This window comes from Heptranchias perlo, chromosome 1, assembly GCF_035084215.1.
Source record: "Heptranchias perlo isolate sHepPer1 chromosome 1, sHepPer1.hap1, whole genome shotgun sequence".
Taxonomy (NCBI): Eukaryota; Metazoa; Chordata; class Chondrichthyes; order Hexanchiformes; family Hexanchidae; genus Heptranchias; species Heptranchias perlo.
In genome coordinates, this window is record NC_090325.1 from 185,592,907 (window position 1) to 185,609,430 (window position 16,524).

Consider the following 16,524-nt stretch of genomic DNA (forward strand, 5'->3'; position numbering starts at 1 on the left):
GACAAATAAAGACCGCCAATACCAAAGGAAAAGCTCTGGTTTCGGATATCGCTTTAACACTCCCCACAAACACACACAAAAAAAGTAGTAAAAATAACAGGGGAGAACAAAAAAAAATACAAACGAATTGTTGCGGACATCAAGCATTGTCTGGTTTGAACACAGAGTCTTAACTTGCAACTGCAGCAGGTTTACCATTTGCAAACCAATCTGTCGGAAATGACCAATCGATTATAACAAGATGTGGGCGGGGATCAGAATACAAGTTCCTTTTCTTTTTGTATAAATCTGCTTCTATTTTACTCCAACCCTCCCCCACCCACCCCCCCCCCCACTTTTTTAAATATTTTCCTCTCTGCTTTTAATTCCGAGTCAGGTAGAGTGCTCTTTAGAAAAAAGGGCTTTTTGCCCCATGTCTAACGCAAAATGGTCAGTCTGGCTCTTAAATGCCACTTGTTTAAAACAGTCTGTCCACAGTTTTATATGTCCTCGCGCCCTAATTAAAAATATCACTGTGCAGTATGTGTGCCGCTAAATAATATAGAATGTAACTAACCAGTAGATACAAAATTTTAAGGATATTACGTTTTTTAAAAAGGAAAAGTGAATCAGATATGAAAAATATCAGAATACTGTTGAAAACTGTAGGGGTGCAGTCAAAAGGTGTAAACAGTGTTTGTCTGAACCAACAGCTGATTACTGCTCATTGTTTACATCTCATGCACATTTAAAAGGACAATTATAACATCACATGCATGTTTTCCTGGCAGATTAGGATGTATTCCATGCTCATTGTATGCCGTAACAGTTAATACTTATTTTGTGATCAATGGTGCTTCACCATTTGCAGATTGAAAACAGCGTAAACAATTTACGGGAAGCACCTCAACGAAACGCCCATCTAATTTCACAGCAGATCCCCCACCCTCCAAAAAAAAAATCCTGTATTTGAATGTACCCCTACTGTTTTCAGTTTGTGTAACCCACTGGGAACTACTGCTTGTGTAAGGTCTCGAGCAGTGGGTGCAAAGTTCATTTTGTAATGTCAGCTAAGGAAGGTGGAGGGTGGGTTCAGTGTCAAAAGAAATGAAACCATTTTCATCTCTCCCGAGAGTTGTTTTGTTGGAAGCTGTGGGTACTCCTACTTGCTGAAGTGAGGTGATCATTTTTCTATTAATTACTCGACGTCTGTGCTTGTCCTGTTTGGATTTACGACAAATTGGAAAGGAGGGAATCTGATTGCTTGTATCAAATGTCCAAAGCTATGCCACTTTAACTGATTTCTGACACCTCTTTTTCCTCAGTATAACCCTTCAAGGACCAAATGTCCCTTTGCCACTTGCAAAATGTACATATATTTCACCACCTGAAGTATCTAAAGGCTCACATCTACACGAGCTACCACCCTGGATGTGATCAGATTCATTTGAAGCGGAGATAAGGGATGGAAAGAATGTCCAGTTCAATCACATTTTTTGAGTGACCGTCAGATACTCCTGCCCTGCTCATTACAAAGTTGCAGAAATGCCATTGCAATCACGAGAGTGCTAACAGTCCTGCTTCTGTATAATTAACATGCACACAATGATTTAAAAAGACACAGCATTAAAAGTAAAGAGAACACAGGGTTGACAACTAGAAGTGATAACACACTTGAAGTTTCTGACACATCTCTGTTGTAGTGACGGAATGAACGAGTGCTGTATATAAACATTCTATTGCAATTTTTAATAATTTAAATCTTCCATAAGTTCAAAGAATTGGTTTGATCACTTTTGACAGTGATACACCCTCTGGGTTTCCTTGATTTTAACAGTAGAACTTGGCATGTCTTAAAAAGCAGAGGGCTATGGTTTGAGAGTGCTGGTAGCACTCAGCTTTCTTTATTGCTAAAAAGGAACTGAAATTGTTGCAGCTACATTGACTGGACTGATAATGAAGTACACAATTAAACAGAAAAACCAAAGAGTTTATTTGAAAGAGGTTTTAAATGCGTCTGTTTCACAAACACAGGAAGATATCAGAAACTTTGTCCTTTTGCTAAATGAGGTTCAATGCTGTGTATTTTGAACAAGTATCTATGGCAATCTGCATCTCCAACTGCTTCTAATTGGTGTTACCCCAAAAAATGAATGCTGCCTCACCCCTTTTTAAATTTTAATACTTGTACCAGTTCAATGAAGGTAATAATGTATGACACAGAGGCCTGCTTTCACTGCAGCTGATGGCTCGATGCAAGTTGATGACAACAAGAATATATAACAGACTGTTCCAAATGGTCAGAAACCATTACAGAATCCTAAAGTGGAAAACAACAGAATCCTTCCATTGAAGGCTCTCGGCCTACTCCAATCTGCCTGCCGTCAGCCAGGATCCTGTGCCCTATTATTAGCAAACAGGAGACACTGTTCAAGCTGAGTGATTCACTCCTCCCCCTGCCCTTCTTGCCAAGATTATTACCTTACTTCCAAGCAGTGACTCCTCTAACTGTGTAGCTCAAAATTGACCCAAAACTCCTCCAAGTGAGGCAGAAAGATTCAGATGAGAGCTCTACCGAATCTAATGTCAGACGCCTGGTTCAAAGGGGAATGCTACGTTGGTGACCCAAAGAAGTTGCTTTGCAGTATTTACAGAGTACAAAGTGGGCCTAGAAAAGTGCCAGGAAAACTGATACTGCTCCTTTAAAGCAAGCAGCTTCATTGAACTAATTTGACCTAACTCAGCGAATAACCATACTGTTCCTCCACATGTATGTAATGCACTCCCTTTCAAAGTACAAGTTCACCTTCCAAATCAGCTATAGTTGAAGTAGTAACTTGCTTGTTATAGATTGCCTTAAAAACAAGACTCCTGATGACAGTGCTCAAAGGTTCTGAATTTTTCCTTTTAGTCCTACTTTTGGTCTCTTTATTGAATTACAATGAATCTACCGCACAGAAACAGGCCATTCGGCCCAACTGGTCAATGCCGGCGTTTATGCTCCACACGAGCCATCTTTATGTGTATCCTTTTACACAGGAGGATTTGTTTAACCTTATAAACTATTAGGTCCCATCAGAAACCACAGCAGTGAAACACTGCTGAACGAGCAGATCAAAACCCAAGTGTGATACATCACCTTCATTCCCTTGTGTGTGTGTGTTTTATTTTTCCACTTCCTGTTGCCGACAATGGCCCTGCCGTATCCCACTCTGAACTCCACAGGAACCCAAACTCCATCCCCCAGAAAAAAAACCCCTCCATATCTTGGACATTCTGAAGGAAATCCCTTATCTTATCAGAAAGTTTGGTAGAAACACTGTGTAACGGCAACTGATGTACTAACTCCGTTTTCAGCATAAAGTAACATAAAGGCACCATTGATATCTTTCTGTGTTGAAATACTGTAAAAACGCTACATATGGCACATTAGTATTGTGAATGCTAACATTTTTTTTTACATATATATATTTTAATCTATAAAAACTTGTAGACTTTCTACCAGCTGCAAGATTCTTCTGCTAAAATAAAATAAAATGTTTAATTTAAAGTAAAATATCTGGAGTACTTCATTATATAAAATAAAGTTTTACTGGTGCATCTATGTGTTTTTAGACAGCAATTGGGTCCTGATTAGCAATTACATTGGACAGCCTGACTTGCAACTCTTCCTGTGTAGGGTATCGATTGGTGGAGTTAGTCCTGTTTTCAGCCAGTCGGTATGCCGGGGCTGATTCTACACTTGTTACCATGGGATTCTGTATGCTCAGAAATGGTGTCTCTTCCCCTATCCGTTCATCTTCAGTTTCACTGTCAGAGCTACTGCTCTCTGAGCTTGAATCACTCTCGCTTTCCATTTTGTGTGAAATGTGGCCATTAGCCTTTGTTCTTTTCCCTCTCCTGCTGCTGGCCACTTTCTTGGGTGGCTCGAGTGCCTGCTCGTACTCCTGCGTGGTCTCGTACTCGTCGTCCTCCGCCACCCTGGGCGGGCTGGGCGGGACGCTGGTGCCGTCCTTTGCGGAGCTGCGCTGCTGCCTGTAAGGGTCTCGTCTTTTCTCTCGCTGCCGGGGCGGGGTGACCAGCAGCAGAGGCCTCTCCTCCTCGATTAAAGGGCTTATGACCACGGACGGCATGGATATAGTCAGGCTGGAGACTGGCGGTGACATCTCTGAAACAGGTGACTTTGGGGACATGGGCGTTCTGAAGTCCACTGGTGACATTCTGGCTGGAGTGGTCATGGCGGAGACGAACCTGTAATGTGATTAACAGCACCCATGAAGAAGACAAATAAATCAAGACCTTAGGTCATAAATAAGACTCCTTTGTTCCTTTACAGGAGATAGGATCCATTTTGTTGGTTGGTATGGGCTGAATTGTTGGATCAGGAATCAAGCCTTCAGTTAATTCTTTCTCGAATCATACGATAGCTTCTGGGGAATGGGTGGCCCTGCAGGTTGTCCTTTTGGATTTGGGTTCAAATCTAACACAGTGACAGAACGAAAGTCTTCGCTCCATAACCGTGAAATGAGTAGCAGAGTTTCAACCCAGTTCCTGATGTGCACGACACACCTTTAATTTGGTGCTGATTAACAAACTCAAAGAAGTCACAGGGATGGCTGGTGTGAAAAGTGTTACACTGGGCTACAAGGGGGGGGTGCTCGGCTAAGGCTGGAGAAGAGTACAAGGAGCATTGGGGTTGCAATTATACTGACACTTTTGCGTTGCTGCGAAAGCTTCTCCTCCTTCACAGCAATGGACAAGTGACATGGTGGAGCTGACTCTTGTGTGGAACGTCCATTAGGCAGGTGTGGATGGGATGATAACTACTCCACCCACACGACGAGGTCGGCAGGAGGCCTCTTTAACGTCGCATAGGCGAGCTTCCAGCGCTAATCACACTGCTGTTAAGTATCTCGCTGTTTGGAAGGGCAGGAAATCCGGCGGAGCAGATACTGATCTTAGGCCTGCATCTTAAAGGGGAGGGTAGGAAACATCGAGAAGGAGAGGGGAGGGGGGTGGGAGATTAATGAGCAGTTCATTTCAGCATCAGAGTAATTTAGAGATAACCCAGCAGCAAGGAGTTGACGAAACCTTAAGGTTCAAAACTCTCAGAAGAATCAAGATACAATGAGTGCCACACCTGCTACCAGCTTTCTCTTACTAAAGCTATTGACTCTTAAATGGTGCGGGAAATGGCTGCCTCCTGACCTGAACCGCCCATAGTTTATGAGTGGGTTGAGAAAATAGGGAATTTTCTTCCTCGAATAGTGCCATAGGATCTATTACATCAACCTTAGAGGGCAGATGGGGCCTTGGTTTAAGGTCACATCTGAAACATGGCACCCCCCTCAGTGCTGCACCGAAGTCTCAGCCTGGATTATGTGCTCAAGTCTCTGGAATGATGCTTGAACCCACAACCTTCTGACTCAGAGGCAAGAACGCTACCAACTGAGCCACGGCTAACAACAGTCAGAGCTGTGCCCTCAGTCCCTACAGTTACAGTCAGAGCTGTGTCCTCAGTCCCTACAGTTACAGTCAGAGCTGTGTCCTCAGTCCCTACAGTTACAGTCAGAACTACCCCCTCAGTCCCTACAGTTACAGTCAGAGCTGTGCCCTCAGTCCCTACAGCTCCAGTCAGAACTACCCCCTCAGTGCCTACACTTACAGTCAGAGCTGTGTCCTCAGTCCCTACAGTTACAGTCAGAACTACCCCCTCAGTGCCTACAGTTACAGTCAGAGCTGTGCCCTCAGTCCCTACAGCTCCAGTCAGAACTACTCCCTCAGTCCCCACACTTACAGTCAGACCCATGTTCTCAGTCCCTACAGTTACAGTCAGAACTCCCTGCTCGGTTCCTACAGTTACAGTCAGAACTCCCCCCTCAGTTCCTAAAGTTACAGTCAGAGCTTCCCCTTACAGTCAGAGCCGTGTCACAGTCCCTACAGCTACACTTTACTCCACATATATAAAAAGCTGCAGGGTCTACCTTTCACTATGCGGTGAGTCTCGGAGAGAATCCGGAGTGTCTCTTGAGTTCCTCACACAGATAAGCATCTCTCGCCGACCTGCCACACCATTGAGACGACCTCGTTGATTGATTGGGCTGGTCTGCCTGCTGGTTTCTATTGATGATGTTACAAGCACGGAGTGGCTGTCTGAGATGACACTTTCTGTCTGGCCTGTACTCCAACTGCGCCAAAAAAAAAGAGAAGCAATTTTAAATCACTTAATCAGGTTAGCTTTGCAAAGCACACAGCCAACTTCATTATACTCATGAGTGGGATCTTCAGCAACTTTCCAGCTGTAAGTGGCACGAGACATTTGAGATGATTTGGTTTTTAAAGACTAAAGAGCTGTCCTAATGTCTTCTTCATAGAGACACGGTGAGGGACGTCAAGGAAAGGGCTTCAGCAATTACTTCCTGTGGGTGACAGGATGTCCTCTCTGTAATATTGCCCCTTACAGATTTAGAGTGTAATTCTCAATGCGGTAGAATGGGGGGAGGGGTGGGGGAAAGAGGAGTACAGAGTGACCTTCAAAAAAATGACCGTTGAAGCCTTCCTGAAAGGTGGGCATCAAAGTAAGGGTGGTCCTATCAGGAAAAAAAGGGCAAGACTTTACGTTATAGAAGTGGGCCTGCCTCAAATGCCCACTCAGCAGGTGAAGGATTGCTCAGGCGCTGCAGTTCAGTTAAAGGGAGGTTAGTCCAATTTGCCCATTATTCTAGGCTTTAAATGAGCATTGTTTGTGCAGCCTCGCCCTGTGCTACATGTTGGCTGCTCGTCGAGCTGTGAGCAGGTTGGGCGCATTGTGGCCTCGAACCTCTGCTTCCGACAATAGAAAGCTAAACGCAGTGCAGCACTCCACACACCTTGGGCTGCATGATCGGCTCCTGTACATGAAGTGGGCTAATCAGTGCCTCGTCACATCATGAAGTATCGCAGGTTACAATGTGACTTGGTTCGTTTTGCATTCCCCCCATACAATTCCTTTCCTCCTTGTCATGTGGCAGATGATGTTTAATACAGAGAAATATGAAGGGGCGCATTCAATGGAAATGGGGAGTGGTGTTTAACGGGAGGCCGAGCCGATATCGTGCGTTTTACACTGTCGTCAACAATTAAAATTACCCCCCAGGAAGTCAAAACAAATGGCACCTTCAGGTGAAGTGAGGTTAGAGCACTGGAGACAATTGGACAGATGTAATTCAGTCCTCATTTTAATGTCATACATTCGGACCTTATTTTTGCATCCCGTTATATATTTGTACGTCCACATTTATAATGGAAACTTCCTATGTAAACTCGTCACAATATAATTACACCTCCCCCCCCCCCATCCGGTACTGGTGCTGCAGCACCTCCACTGGGGAAGGGAGGAGAGTGCATGGTTTATATATAAATGTGGACATAGGAATTTCTAATGGAAAAAGTTGAGAGGAACTGTGCATAGATATAAGATTTTTAATTTATTATAGATCTTAATACTTTCACTATTTTATCATTGATCTCCGTCAGTATTTAGCTACCGGCAGCTTGCCTGCTATGTTGTTACAGCTCAGAACAGGAGTGACACAGAGATAATCGACTCAGTAGTAGGTAGGGCTTGGCTAAGGGAGGGGGTCAATTCTTTTGACTTGGCATCTTCAAACTGGACATGTGAGGAACACTTTTGACAAGACAGAGGTATAAATATGAAAATATAATTTGGGAGCAACTGGGTCTTTCTCTCTTGTCCAGTGTATACATTCAGTAATGTTGTAACATTCTGGTTTTCAGGCTCAATTTAAAAGCTAATAGGGAAAAAAAAAATTTAAAAAACAGCTCAAGACTTATGTGTTATTTGACTATCTTACAAAGTTGAAGGAAACGAGATGCCACAGTAATTATGCCTTGTTTTTAGTATATTACCACCGCCTACTGCCATTAAAAGGTTACCTTCATGTAGCTCATCTCAAAGATTAAAACACGTTGACCCTGAAAATTCACGGGTGTTCCACCAAAAACATTGATAGGAATCCACCAGAACGGCGGTAAACAATGCCAGGATCCTGCATGTCTGGGTCCCGGCCTCGTGCTTGAGTTTCCAGTGTGGCCTTGTCCTCCCACCCCTTAAAAGGCTACCGACGTAAAGGGTGGTGGGGCCAGAGGTGGACGCTTGGGTTTTCTTCGGGACTTAGCACATTGTCGGTGCCAGTCAGATGTGCTGACCAATTGAGGGGCATATGAGAGGCCCGTCAGAGGGCTTAGGCTGGGATCATGGCCTGGGTCCCTGAAGATCTGGCCAGGAACATTTGTTTCAGGCTGAGGTGCACTGACCAAGGATTTTCAGGGCTGTTGTCTACGACTGATTAGGTTCCCTCTGTCACACCTCTGTATCATATGTGCTTCCCCTTCTGTACATTGCAGATCTCTGTTGGTTTCTTCTTGTTCTATACTACTCCAAGAATGCTGTTTGATCCAGATTTCTTTACCTGTGGCTGGGTGTCTGAGTAACTGTCGTAGAGTGATGGGTTGTCGATGTGTAGTGACTTGTTGAGAATGAGGTTTCTGTTTCCCGCTCAATGACATGCTCAGTGGATCCGGGGTTTTTCATTATATATTGCTGAAAACAAACAGTACAAGGTTAGAACACAAGAAAGCTCAGTATGACAAAAGGTGATCCGGTCTATCAAGTCCACTCCTTACACAGGCCATGCGTGTCTGTCACCATCATGGACATCACCCTCCACCCAAGATCTCCTTCTTTTCTTCCTAACCCTCTTGCTAGATCTTTTGAAATGACAACAACACGGAGCTCCAGTGATGATAGATGGGCAGCATGTTAAAGACAAAATTAAAAGGTCATCTGCACTTTTTTTTAAAACTGTGCCTTTCTTTATTAAGATGCACTGACCAGTTAAGTGTACTGATCAATGTATAATGTTCACTGGCTATTAATACGCACCGGCTGTAAAAGAAAATCAGACACACAAAAACTATTAGTCTAAATAATTAATAAATGTCATTTTTTTTGCTACATCTTATTTCCTTGTTAGAACCCCAGGCAGACTTTTTAATAAATGTCAAACATGGAGAGACACAATTACTAATTGCACATCTCAGTAGAGAAAGGCTCAGAAACAAATCAGCTGTGCCTTTAAATGTGAACTGTACAACGTGCGATATTTTGGCAAAATAATTATACGCGAATATTGACTTCGCTCCCACGCTGAGTAACATGCTGAGAAGTAGTTGGCGACGGTACGAGGCCTGAATCTATAGACTTGCTATCGTGAATGTCGATCAAGTAATTTGTGTCCAATGAACCATTTGGATTGCATTAATGTCGGCCATATTATCACCACTGCTACTGCCGACTTTTGTGGCCAATTATTTAACAATTTTCCCCTACAGTATCTCAAGTTACACAGTGCTGCACGTTATCTTCGTACCTTTTGGAAATACATTGCATCATATGAACTACTTTATACCAAGTCTTGGTCCCCTACTGTGGGCTCAGCATTTGAAGCTGCCGTGTTGGTTCAGCAAAGGTTTAAATTAGTGGTTCTCATTGGGAAACACCTCCACCACTGGAAAGGTTTATAGTCGGAGATGAATTGCGTGTGATGGCGTTAGTCAAGAAGAGGTGGGAAATTTCAGCTGGCTCCACGTTGGTCAATGTTACTTTGAGGGGCCTCTGAATAGAGTAGGCACATATCTACCACTGAGGGCTCTTACTTCACTGGTTGAACATGAAAGAGTTACACCAGCTACACCGTCACCTGGAGGTCAGGTTTTGGAAGGTGCTGGTGTGCACCGATCTTCAATAAATGGAGCACTACACATTTCTGTTCCAAGGTTCTAAAATGGCATCTGTTATCTACTGCAGTGTCACACCTTGACAGGAATGTGAAGAAAACAGGACATGACCAACGAGGTTAGACATTATAGAAAGCAGAAATATGTTGCCCGTTTCATGTATTTGTCTATTCATTTACTGTATATACAATATAGTACTTGTTAAGGACTAAAAATATGGAAATACAATATAAAAACCTTTAAGTCAGGAGTGAATAGTAGTAATGGGCCATATGCACACTGTCTTACCAAGTTGAGGACAGGCTAGAAGATTGGTGGGCCCAATGTTACATCTTGACCTACAATCTCACTGCCTGTTCCCGATTTGTAAAGATAGTCTCTGTGGGTTTCTGTTATTGCTTCAACATCAATAAATTCACTGATGAGAACACCAAACATACACTTCAGGAATAAAACCTCTATCTGCTGACACACAACCACAACAATATCTGTCCTACCGACACAACTCCACTAATTCAACATTGTATCTACTGAAACTAACACAATACTGTTAATTATATATTATATCTTCTCACACATTAGCACAATGCTGTTATTCCTATACTGTACCTTCTGACACATTAACACAATGCTGTTAATTCTATATTGTATCTATTGACATTAACACAATGCTATTAATTATACCTTGTATCTTCTGACACATTAACACAATGCTGTTAATTATATATTGTATGCACTGACACTAACACAATGCTATTAATTCTATATTGTATGTACTGACACTAACACAATGCTATTAATTCTATATTGTATCTACTAACATGCTAACACAATCCTGTTAATCCTATATTGTTTCTACTGACACACTTACACAATGCTATTAATCCCATGTTGTATCTACTAACACAAAGCTGTTGGCTCTACATTGTAAATACTAACACACACTATTAATCCTAACACACTAGCACATCATTATTAATCCTATACTGAATCAACTAACACAATCCTGTTAATCCTATATTCTATCTACTAACACTTTGCTGAAGACTGATACCTGTGATGGTGGGAACCTCAGGAGGAGGCCGAGAAGAATCATCTGCTCGGCCCTTCTGGCTGAAGATGGTTGCAAACACTTCAGCCTTTTTTTTGCACTCACGTTCTGGATTCTGCCATCATTGAGAATGGGAATATTCATGGAGCCTCTTCCTCCTCCTCCCGTTAGTTGCTTAATTGTCCACCACCATTCACCATTGGATGTGGCAGGGCTCTGACCTGATCCGTTGGTTGTGGGATCGCTTAGCTCTGTCTATATCATGCTGCTTCCACTGTTTAGCATTCATATGGTCCTGTGTTATAGCTTCATCAGGTTGGCACCTCATTTTCAGGTACACCTAGTGCTGTTCCTGGCGTAACAACGTTAACCTATATTGTATCTACTCACACAATGCTGTTAATCCTATATTGTATCTACTAACACATTAACACAATGCTGATAATTATGTATTGTATCTACCGACACTAACACAATGCGGCTAATCCTATTTTTTATCTACTGAAACTAACACAATGCTAATATTCCCATATTATGTCTACTGACAACACTATTAATCCTATATTGCATCTACTAACCACGATACTGTGAATCCTAGATTGTAGCTTGTGACACATTACTGTTAATTCTACATTGTACCTACTGATACACAATGCCGTTACGCCTATTTTGTAACTAGTGACAAACTAACTGTTAATCCTATTTTTTATATACTGACCCAATAACACACTATTAATCCCATGTTGTGCCTACAGCCACAATGCTGGTAACTCTATATTACATCTTCTAACACACTAAAACAACACTATTAATCCTATTTTGTATCTATTAACACAATGCTGTGAATCCCATATTGTATTAAAAGGACACATTAATACAATGCTGTCAATTCTGCATTGTATCTACGTACACAATGCCGTTAATCATATATTGTATCTACTGATACATTAATACAATGCTGTTAATCTCATGCTATGTCTACTAACACAATGCTATTAATCATATATTGTATTATAATTTCTGACGAAAGGTCATCGACCTGAAATGTTAACAGTGTTTCTTTCTCCACAGATGCTGCCTGACTTGCTGAGAATTACCAGCGTTTTCTGTTTTTATTTTGGATTTCCAGCATCCGCAGTATTTTGCTTTTGACTTTTAATCCTATATTGTATCTCTTGAAACAATGCTGTGAATCCTATTCTGTACCTACTGACACACTAACACAATGCTGTGAATCCTATTCTGTACCTACTGACACACTAACACAATGCTGTGAATCCTGTGTTGTATTATACTTATGATGTGGAGATGCCGGTGATGGACTGGGGTTGACAATTGTTACACTAACACAATACTTTTAATCCTCTATCGTATCTACTGACACAATGCTGTTAATCCTATATAACAACCACTATTCCTAACAAAATCTTATATTGCTTCTGGTGGTTTTGCCAACACAACTGTTAAATCTGCAGTGTATATACTAGTGACACTGATAGCCTCTTTTCATTACAGTGATGCCACTGATGGCAGTCTGACTTCAGTTGCAGCACTGCCACTCCCAGGGATGCTGAGGCCCACCCAAAGAGATTCATTGATCTCAGAACCTCTGTAGTCAGCTATACTGCAGTGGAAAATGAGAATCTTGCTATGGCCAGCCACCATTTCTTCTGGTCGAGAACACTCACAGGCTGGTGAAGTGGTTGCTGCATCATGGTCCCTTATGGCCCTTCCGAAGACACTGGGGAAGGCGGAAGGGGCAGAAATTGAAGTGTCAAGTATGACTTCCAATAATTTTGTACAGGCAAACTTGCTCAGGCACAATTGCTTGTCTTTGCCTGTCATTCAAAATCTGTTTTGCAAATTCCACAGCACGGGCAGCAATGCTACTACAGAATCACTTCTATCTGGGGCATTTCTGTAACGCACAGAAGACTCCACACAGCCAAACCCCAGAGACACCAGCTGAATGCCGATAAAACTGTACTGTATCTCCCAGTCACAGTAACACAATGCAGTTAATGCTGTATTGGATATTAGCACCAACTCAACTTACATTTGCCAACTGAACATTGTCTGCGGGGGGGTTTGTGCGGTGGGGTCCATTTACAAGGTTTACCATGTTGTTTCGCTCGGAGCGGAGACTCTGTCTTAGCCGGTCATGCAGCTTTTTTCTCTGTTTTCTATAACGGGTGGGAGAGAAGCAATGCAATTAGAGACAAAAATAAACATCAATTACTTGACATGGCTTTCTTTACATTAGAAGAAATAAAATTCCAGTGATTAATTCTTGAGACTCGTTTCCTTCAGCACCAGCGTAGCATTCAGCCTGAACGCCCAACCCTTTAAATATGGTTCATGTATTGAACTTATTTAATCCTTCCTCTGCATCCTGTCCAAACCGAGTATTTCTAAAAATAAATATAGGAAAGAACTAACTGAATGGAGGGTTGTACTGACGGAAATGAGGTGCCACTTGCAGCCATTTCTTCATGGCACAGGTTGTGTGATACATCTGTAAATTAGATTGTTCAAAAGAAATTTCAATCTAGACTTTAAGCTTTTAGCTCTTTTCAGTCTATAGTGGGACACAACCCAAATAGTTTACATAGAATTTACAGCACAGAAACAGCCATTTGGCCCAACTGGTCCATGCCGGTGATTATGCTCCACATGAGCCTCCTCCCACCTTACTTCATCTAATCCTATCAGCATATCCTTCTATTCCTTTCTCCTTCATGTACTTATCTAGCTGCCCCTTAAATGCATCTATGCTATTCGCCTCAACCATTCCATGTGGTAGCAAGTTCCACATTCTAACCACTCTCTATGATGTGGAGATGCCGGTGATGGACTGGGGTGGACAAATGTAAGGAATCTTACAACATCTAGGTAAAGCAGTTTCTCCTGAATTCCCTATGGATTTATTAGTGACTATCTTATATTTGTGTCTTCTAGTTTTGGACTCCCCCACAAGTGGAAACATCTTCTATTTACTTAAACCCTTTCATTTTTCTCCGCTGAAGTATATACAGTGCACTGAATTCTAAAAATGAATATTCAACGTCAGAACTCCACAGAAATATGCACAATAAAATTTGAAGGTCACATTATGATTTTTGAGGTAGTTGCCCTCCAGTTTGGTTTCCTCCGGTCAGTGGCTACACACAAGCTACAGCCGAGAAGGTGGGTCGGCAACCTACTGCTGGCCCATTGAAAAATGGACACACGGTGTTGCTGGGAACCCCTTCTAATTTTCATTCCTTTCCTTTAGGATGGAGCGTGGCCTCTGCTCCGGGCCTCTCCAAGGTGATGCAGCTGAGATTGGGAACTCATTGTGGTGGAGGAAGGGTTACTATATAATAAAATACATGATGGGGACTGTCACCACTTTTAATAATTTAATCGTGCAGCTTTAAATTCAGGTCGCAGTAAAACCTCATTCCTTTTGTTGCCGTTTGACACATTGGGGTGAAATTTAACTTTGGCGGCTCGTTGTACAACCAACTTTCCTTTCCATGGACTTCAATGGGTGAATGATCCGCTAACACCCATTTTCTGCCCTTGCCAACATTGAATTTCACCCCCCTTTAAATTTTCAAAAATCAACTTTTGTTCAGATTTCAAACTGCATTGATTTAAAAAACACACATTATCAAATTGCACATCTTTATCAAAAGTATTCTCCCTCTCTGCCTCCTTTGTGGTTACAAACCTTTCACTCTCTGGGGGGTAGGGGGCTGGATGCATTGAACAGGTGACCTGCTCCCAGGCTTCTGCCATTGCCACTCTTAAACAGGTTGCCTCCTTTAGTAAAGCTGAACTTATACCATTCAGTCCCAGTTTACTTCCTGTTTCTTTTTGAAACAAACATTTAAAGTCATTGAATTTTGTGCTCATCTAGATAAAGGATACCTGTACTGGGGAATGGAGCACATTCTCACTTTTGTCACTCACTTTTGTCCCAGGTCAGGTACAGCACCATTTGTTACAGAGTAGAAATCCCTCTACTTTCCCAACGAGATGCTTCAGCCCCACCTCAGAAAAATCCACCAGTATGATTTTTTTTTCATTTCCCACATTATCCATCCTTATGGCCTTTCTGAATCACACTATTAATTAGTACCAGATTGTGGGCAGTTTTGAGCTCTCGGTTCATGCTCACTAGGAACTGAGCTGAGACTGCCCAAGGTCATTTCACATAGGACCTTTGCAGCTAGCAAAAAGAGATCTTCATCCCATCAGTTTGCGTTGGGTCCCGTCTTTGGAAAGGTCATTTTGCTGACCAAATCCATCACCTAGTCTCCTATTTGCTTTTCAATTATTTATTACGTTTTACCCTTAGACTTTAACAAGAAACTCCACCCAAACGACAGGAAAATGGTTATTGAACAACCTAAGGCAGCTTTAATTTGTTGTGTTTTTCTTAAATACCCTTTTATGGAAAGATTGACATTTAAAGAAAACTGGTTTGTCAAACACAAAAAGAATTCACTTGGAGAGAGGAGAGAACAGAACAGATGAATTAGTGTTGATTAGTTGGTTAAAAATAATGAAACGTTGGATTACTTTGTTTTGCAGTACGCCACCACACACATGATGCCAACCACGAGGAGAGCAATACAGATCCCCGTTATCGTCAGCACTCGCTTCTGGTACAGCTCCTCAGCTTCTGAAGAAAGAAGAAGCAGAAAACAAACATGTTACAGCCTGAGGTTTTCCACGCAGCGAACACGCCATGAAAATGTAATAATTTAGCTCCGTTGATGAGGAGAAGTTGCTCGTACAGTTTCCATTTTCCACCTGCTTTGTGTTCTCAAAGGCAATTAAAACACACAAAATGGAAACTCGCTGCAACGTTTTTTTTTAAAAAGGCAATTCTCAGCTTACGCTAAGCTATTTCATTTACTTTGGATTCATGCTGTGCCTAAGTAGAAGTGTAGAACAGATGCAGTTTTATACATTAAGCTGGTTTTTAATTGTAGCCGTGGTATCTGCACTGATGAACCTGGGCATCAGTGACCAAAAAGAAACATGCAAAATGTGTTGAGACCCGTCAAGTACCAGCCATTCCAAATGACAAAAGTGTGACCTATTGTGAAATCTGTCCGTCTTTTAAAAATGAACATAGCTTCATTTATTTAAATATATGCCAATTTTCCTGATCATAAATGTCACTCCAAACATTTCTTACAACAACTGTGTGTGCCGTTTCCAATCAAGAAATCCAACCGTGTTCCGTTTGTTTCAAATCTTCTACTTGAGCACAGATTAAATTAATTAAAAGAAAGCTAAAATATTGTATAAGCCAAATATTGCCTTTTTGAACTCCTGCAGTGCAACATTATTTTAAAAATTCTTGACAATTATACATAAAACTGGAGTTAAATTGTTATTGGGTCATTACTCATTAATGTTTCCTGTAACATGAATAATGCCCTATATTAGGTATATTTATAGTCAACCCATTGCTCTATGCTCCAAGAAATATGCAAATGCTTGAAAAGATTTATTCGCTACAATTTTTGAGCATTTTATTCCTACTTCCTCACTTCCCCCTTGGAGCTGGTTTCACGAGCTACAGATCAGCCAAGAGGGAAGGGTAGCAGTTTGTTAAAGGAACAAATTTTTTAAACCTCGTTCAGTGGGAAGTTTCCAACTCCCAACTTGAGTTAACAGAGAAACATCACTGAGTA

At 41.8% G+C, this 16,524-nt stretch overlaps 1 protein-coding gene across 3 annotated transcripts in view; it reads right to left on the reverse strand.

The window, feature by feature from the left end:
- Window positions 1–310: 310 nt before the first annotated feature.
- nrg1 (neuregulin 1) overlaps window positions 311–16,524 on the reverse strand; it is a 180,515-nt gene continuing 164,301 nt past the window's right edge. For 2 of the 3 annotated variants that reach the window (XM_067994408.1, XM_067994409.1), the window contains 5 exons: window positions 15,398–15,500; window positions 12,885–13,011; window positions 8,451–8,581; window positions 5,964–6,167; window positions 312–4,230 (listed from right to left, as the gene is read on the reverse strand). In XM_067994408.1, coding sequence (XP_067850509.1) covers window positions 3,591–4,230; window positions 5,964–6,167; window positions 8,451–8,581; window positions 12,885–13,011; window positions 15,398–15,500 — 1,205 coding nt within the window. In that variant the 3' untranslated portion in view covers window positions 312–3,590. Of the gene's footprint in view, window positions 4,231–5,963; window positions 6,168–8,450; window positions 8,582–12,884; window positions 13,012–15,397; window positions 15,501–16,524 lie in introns of all 3 variants that reach the window. The other variant, XM_067994407.1, reaches the window with a different exon arrangement.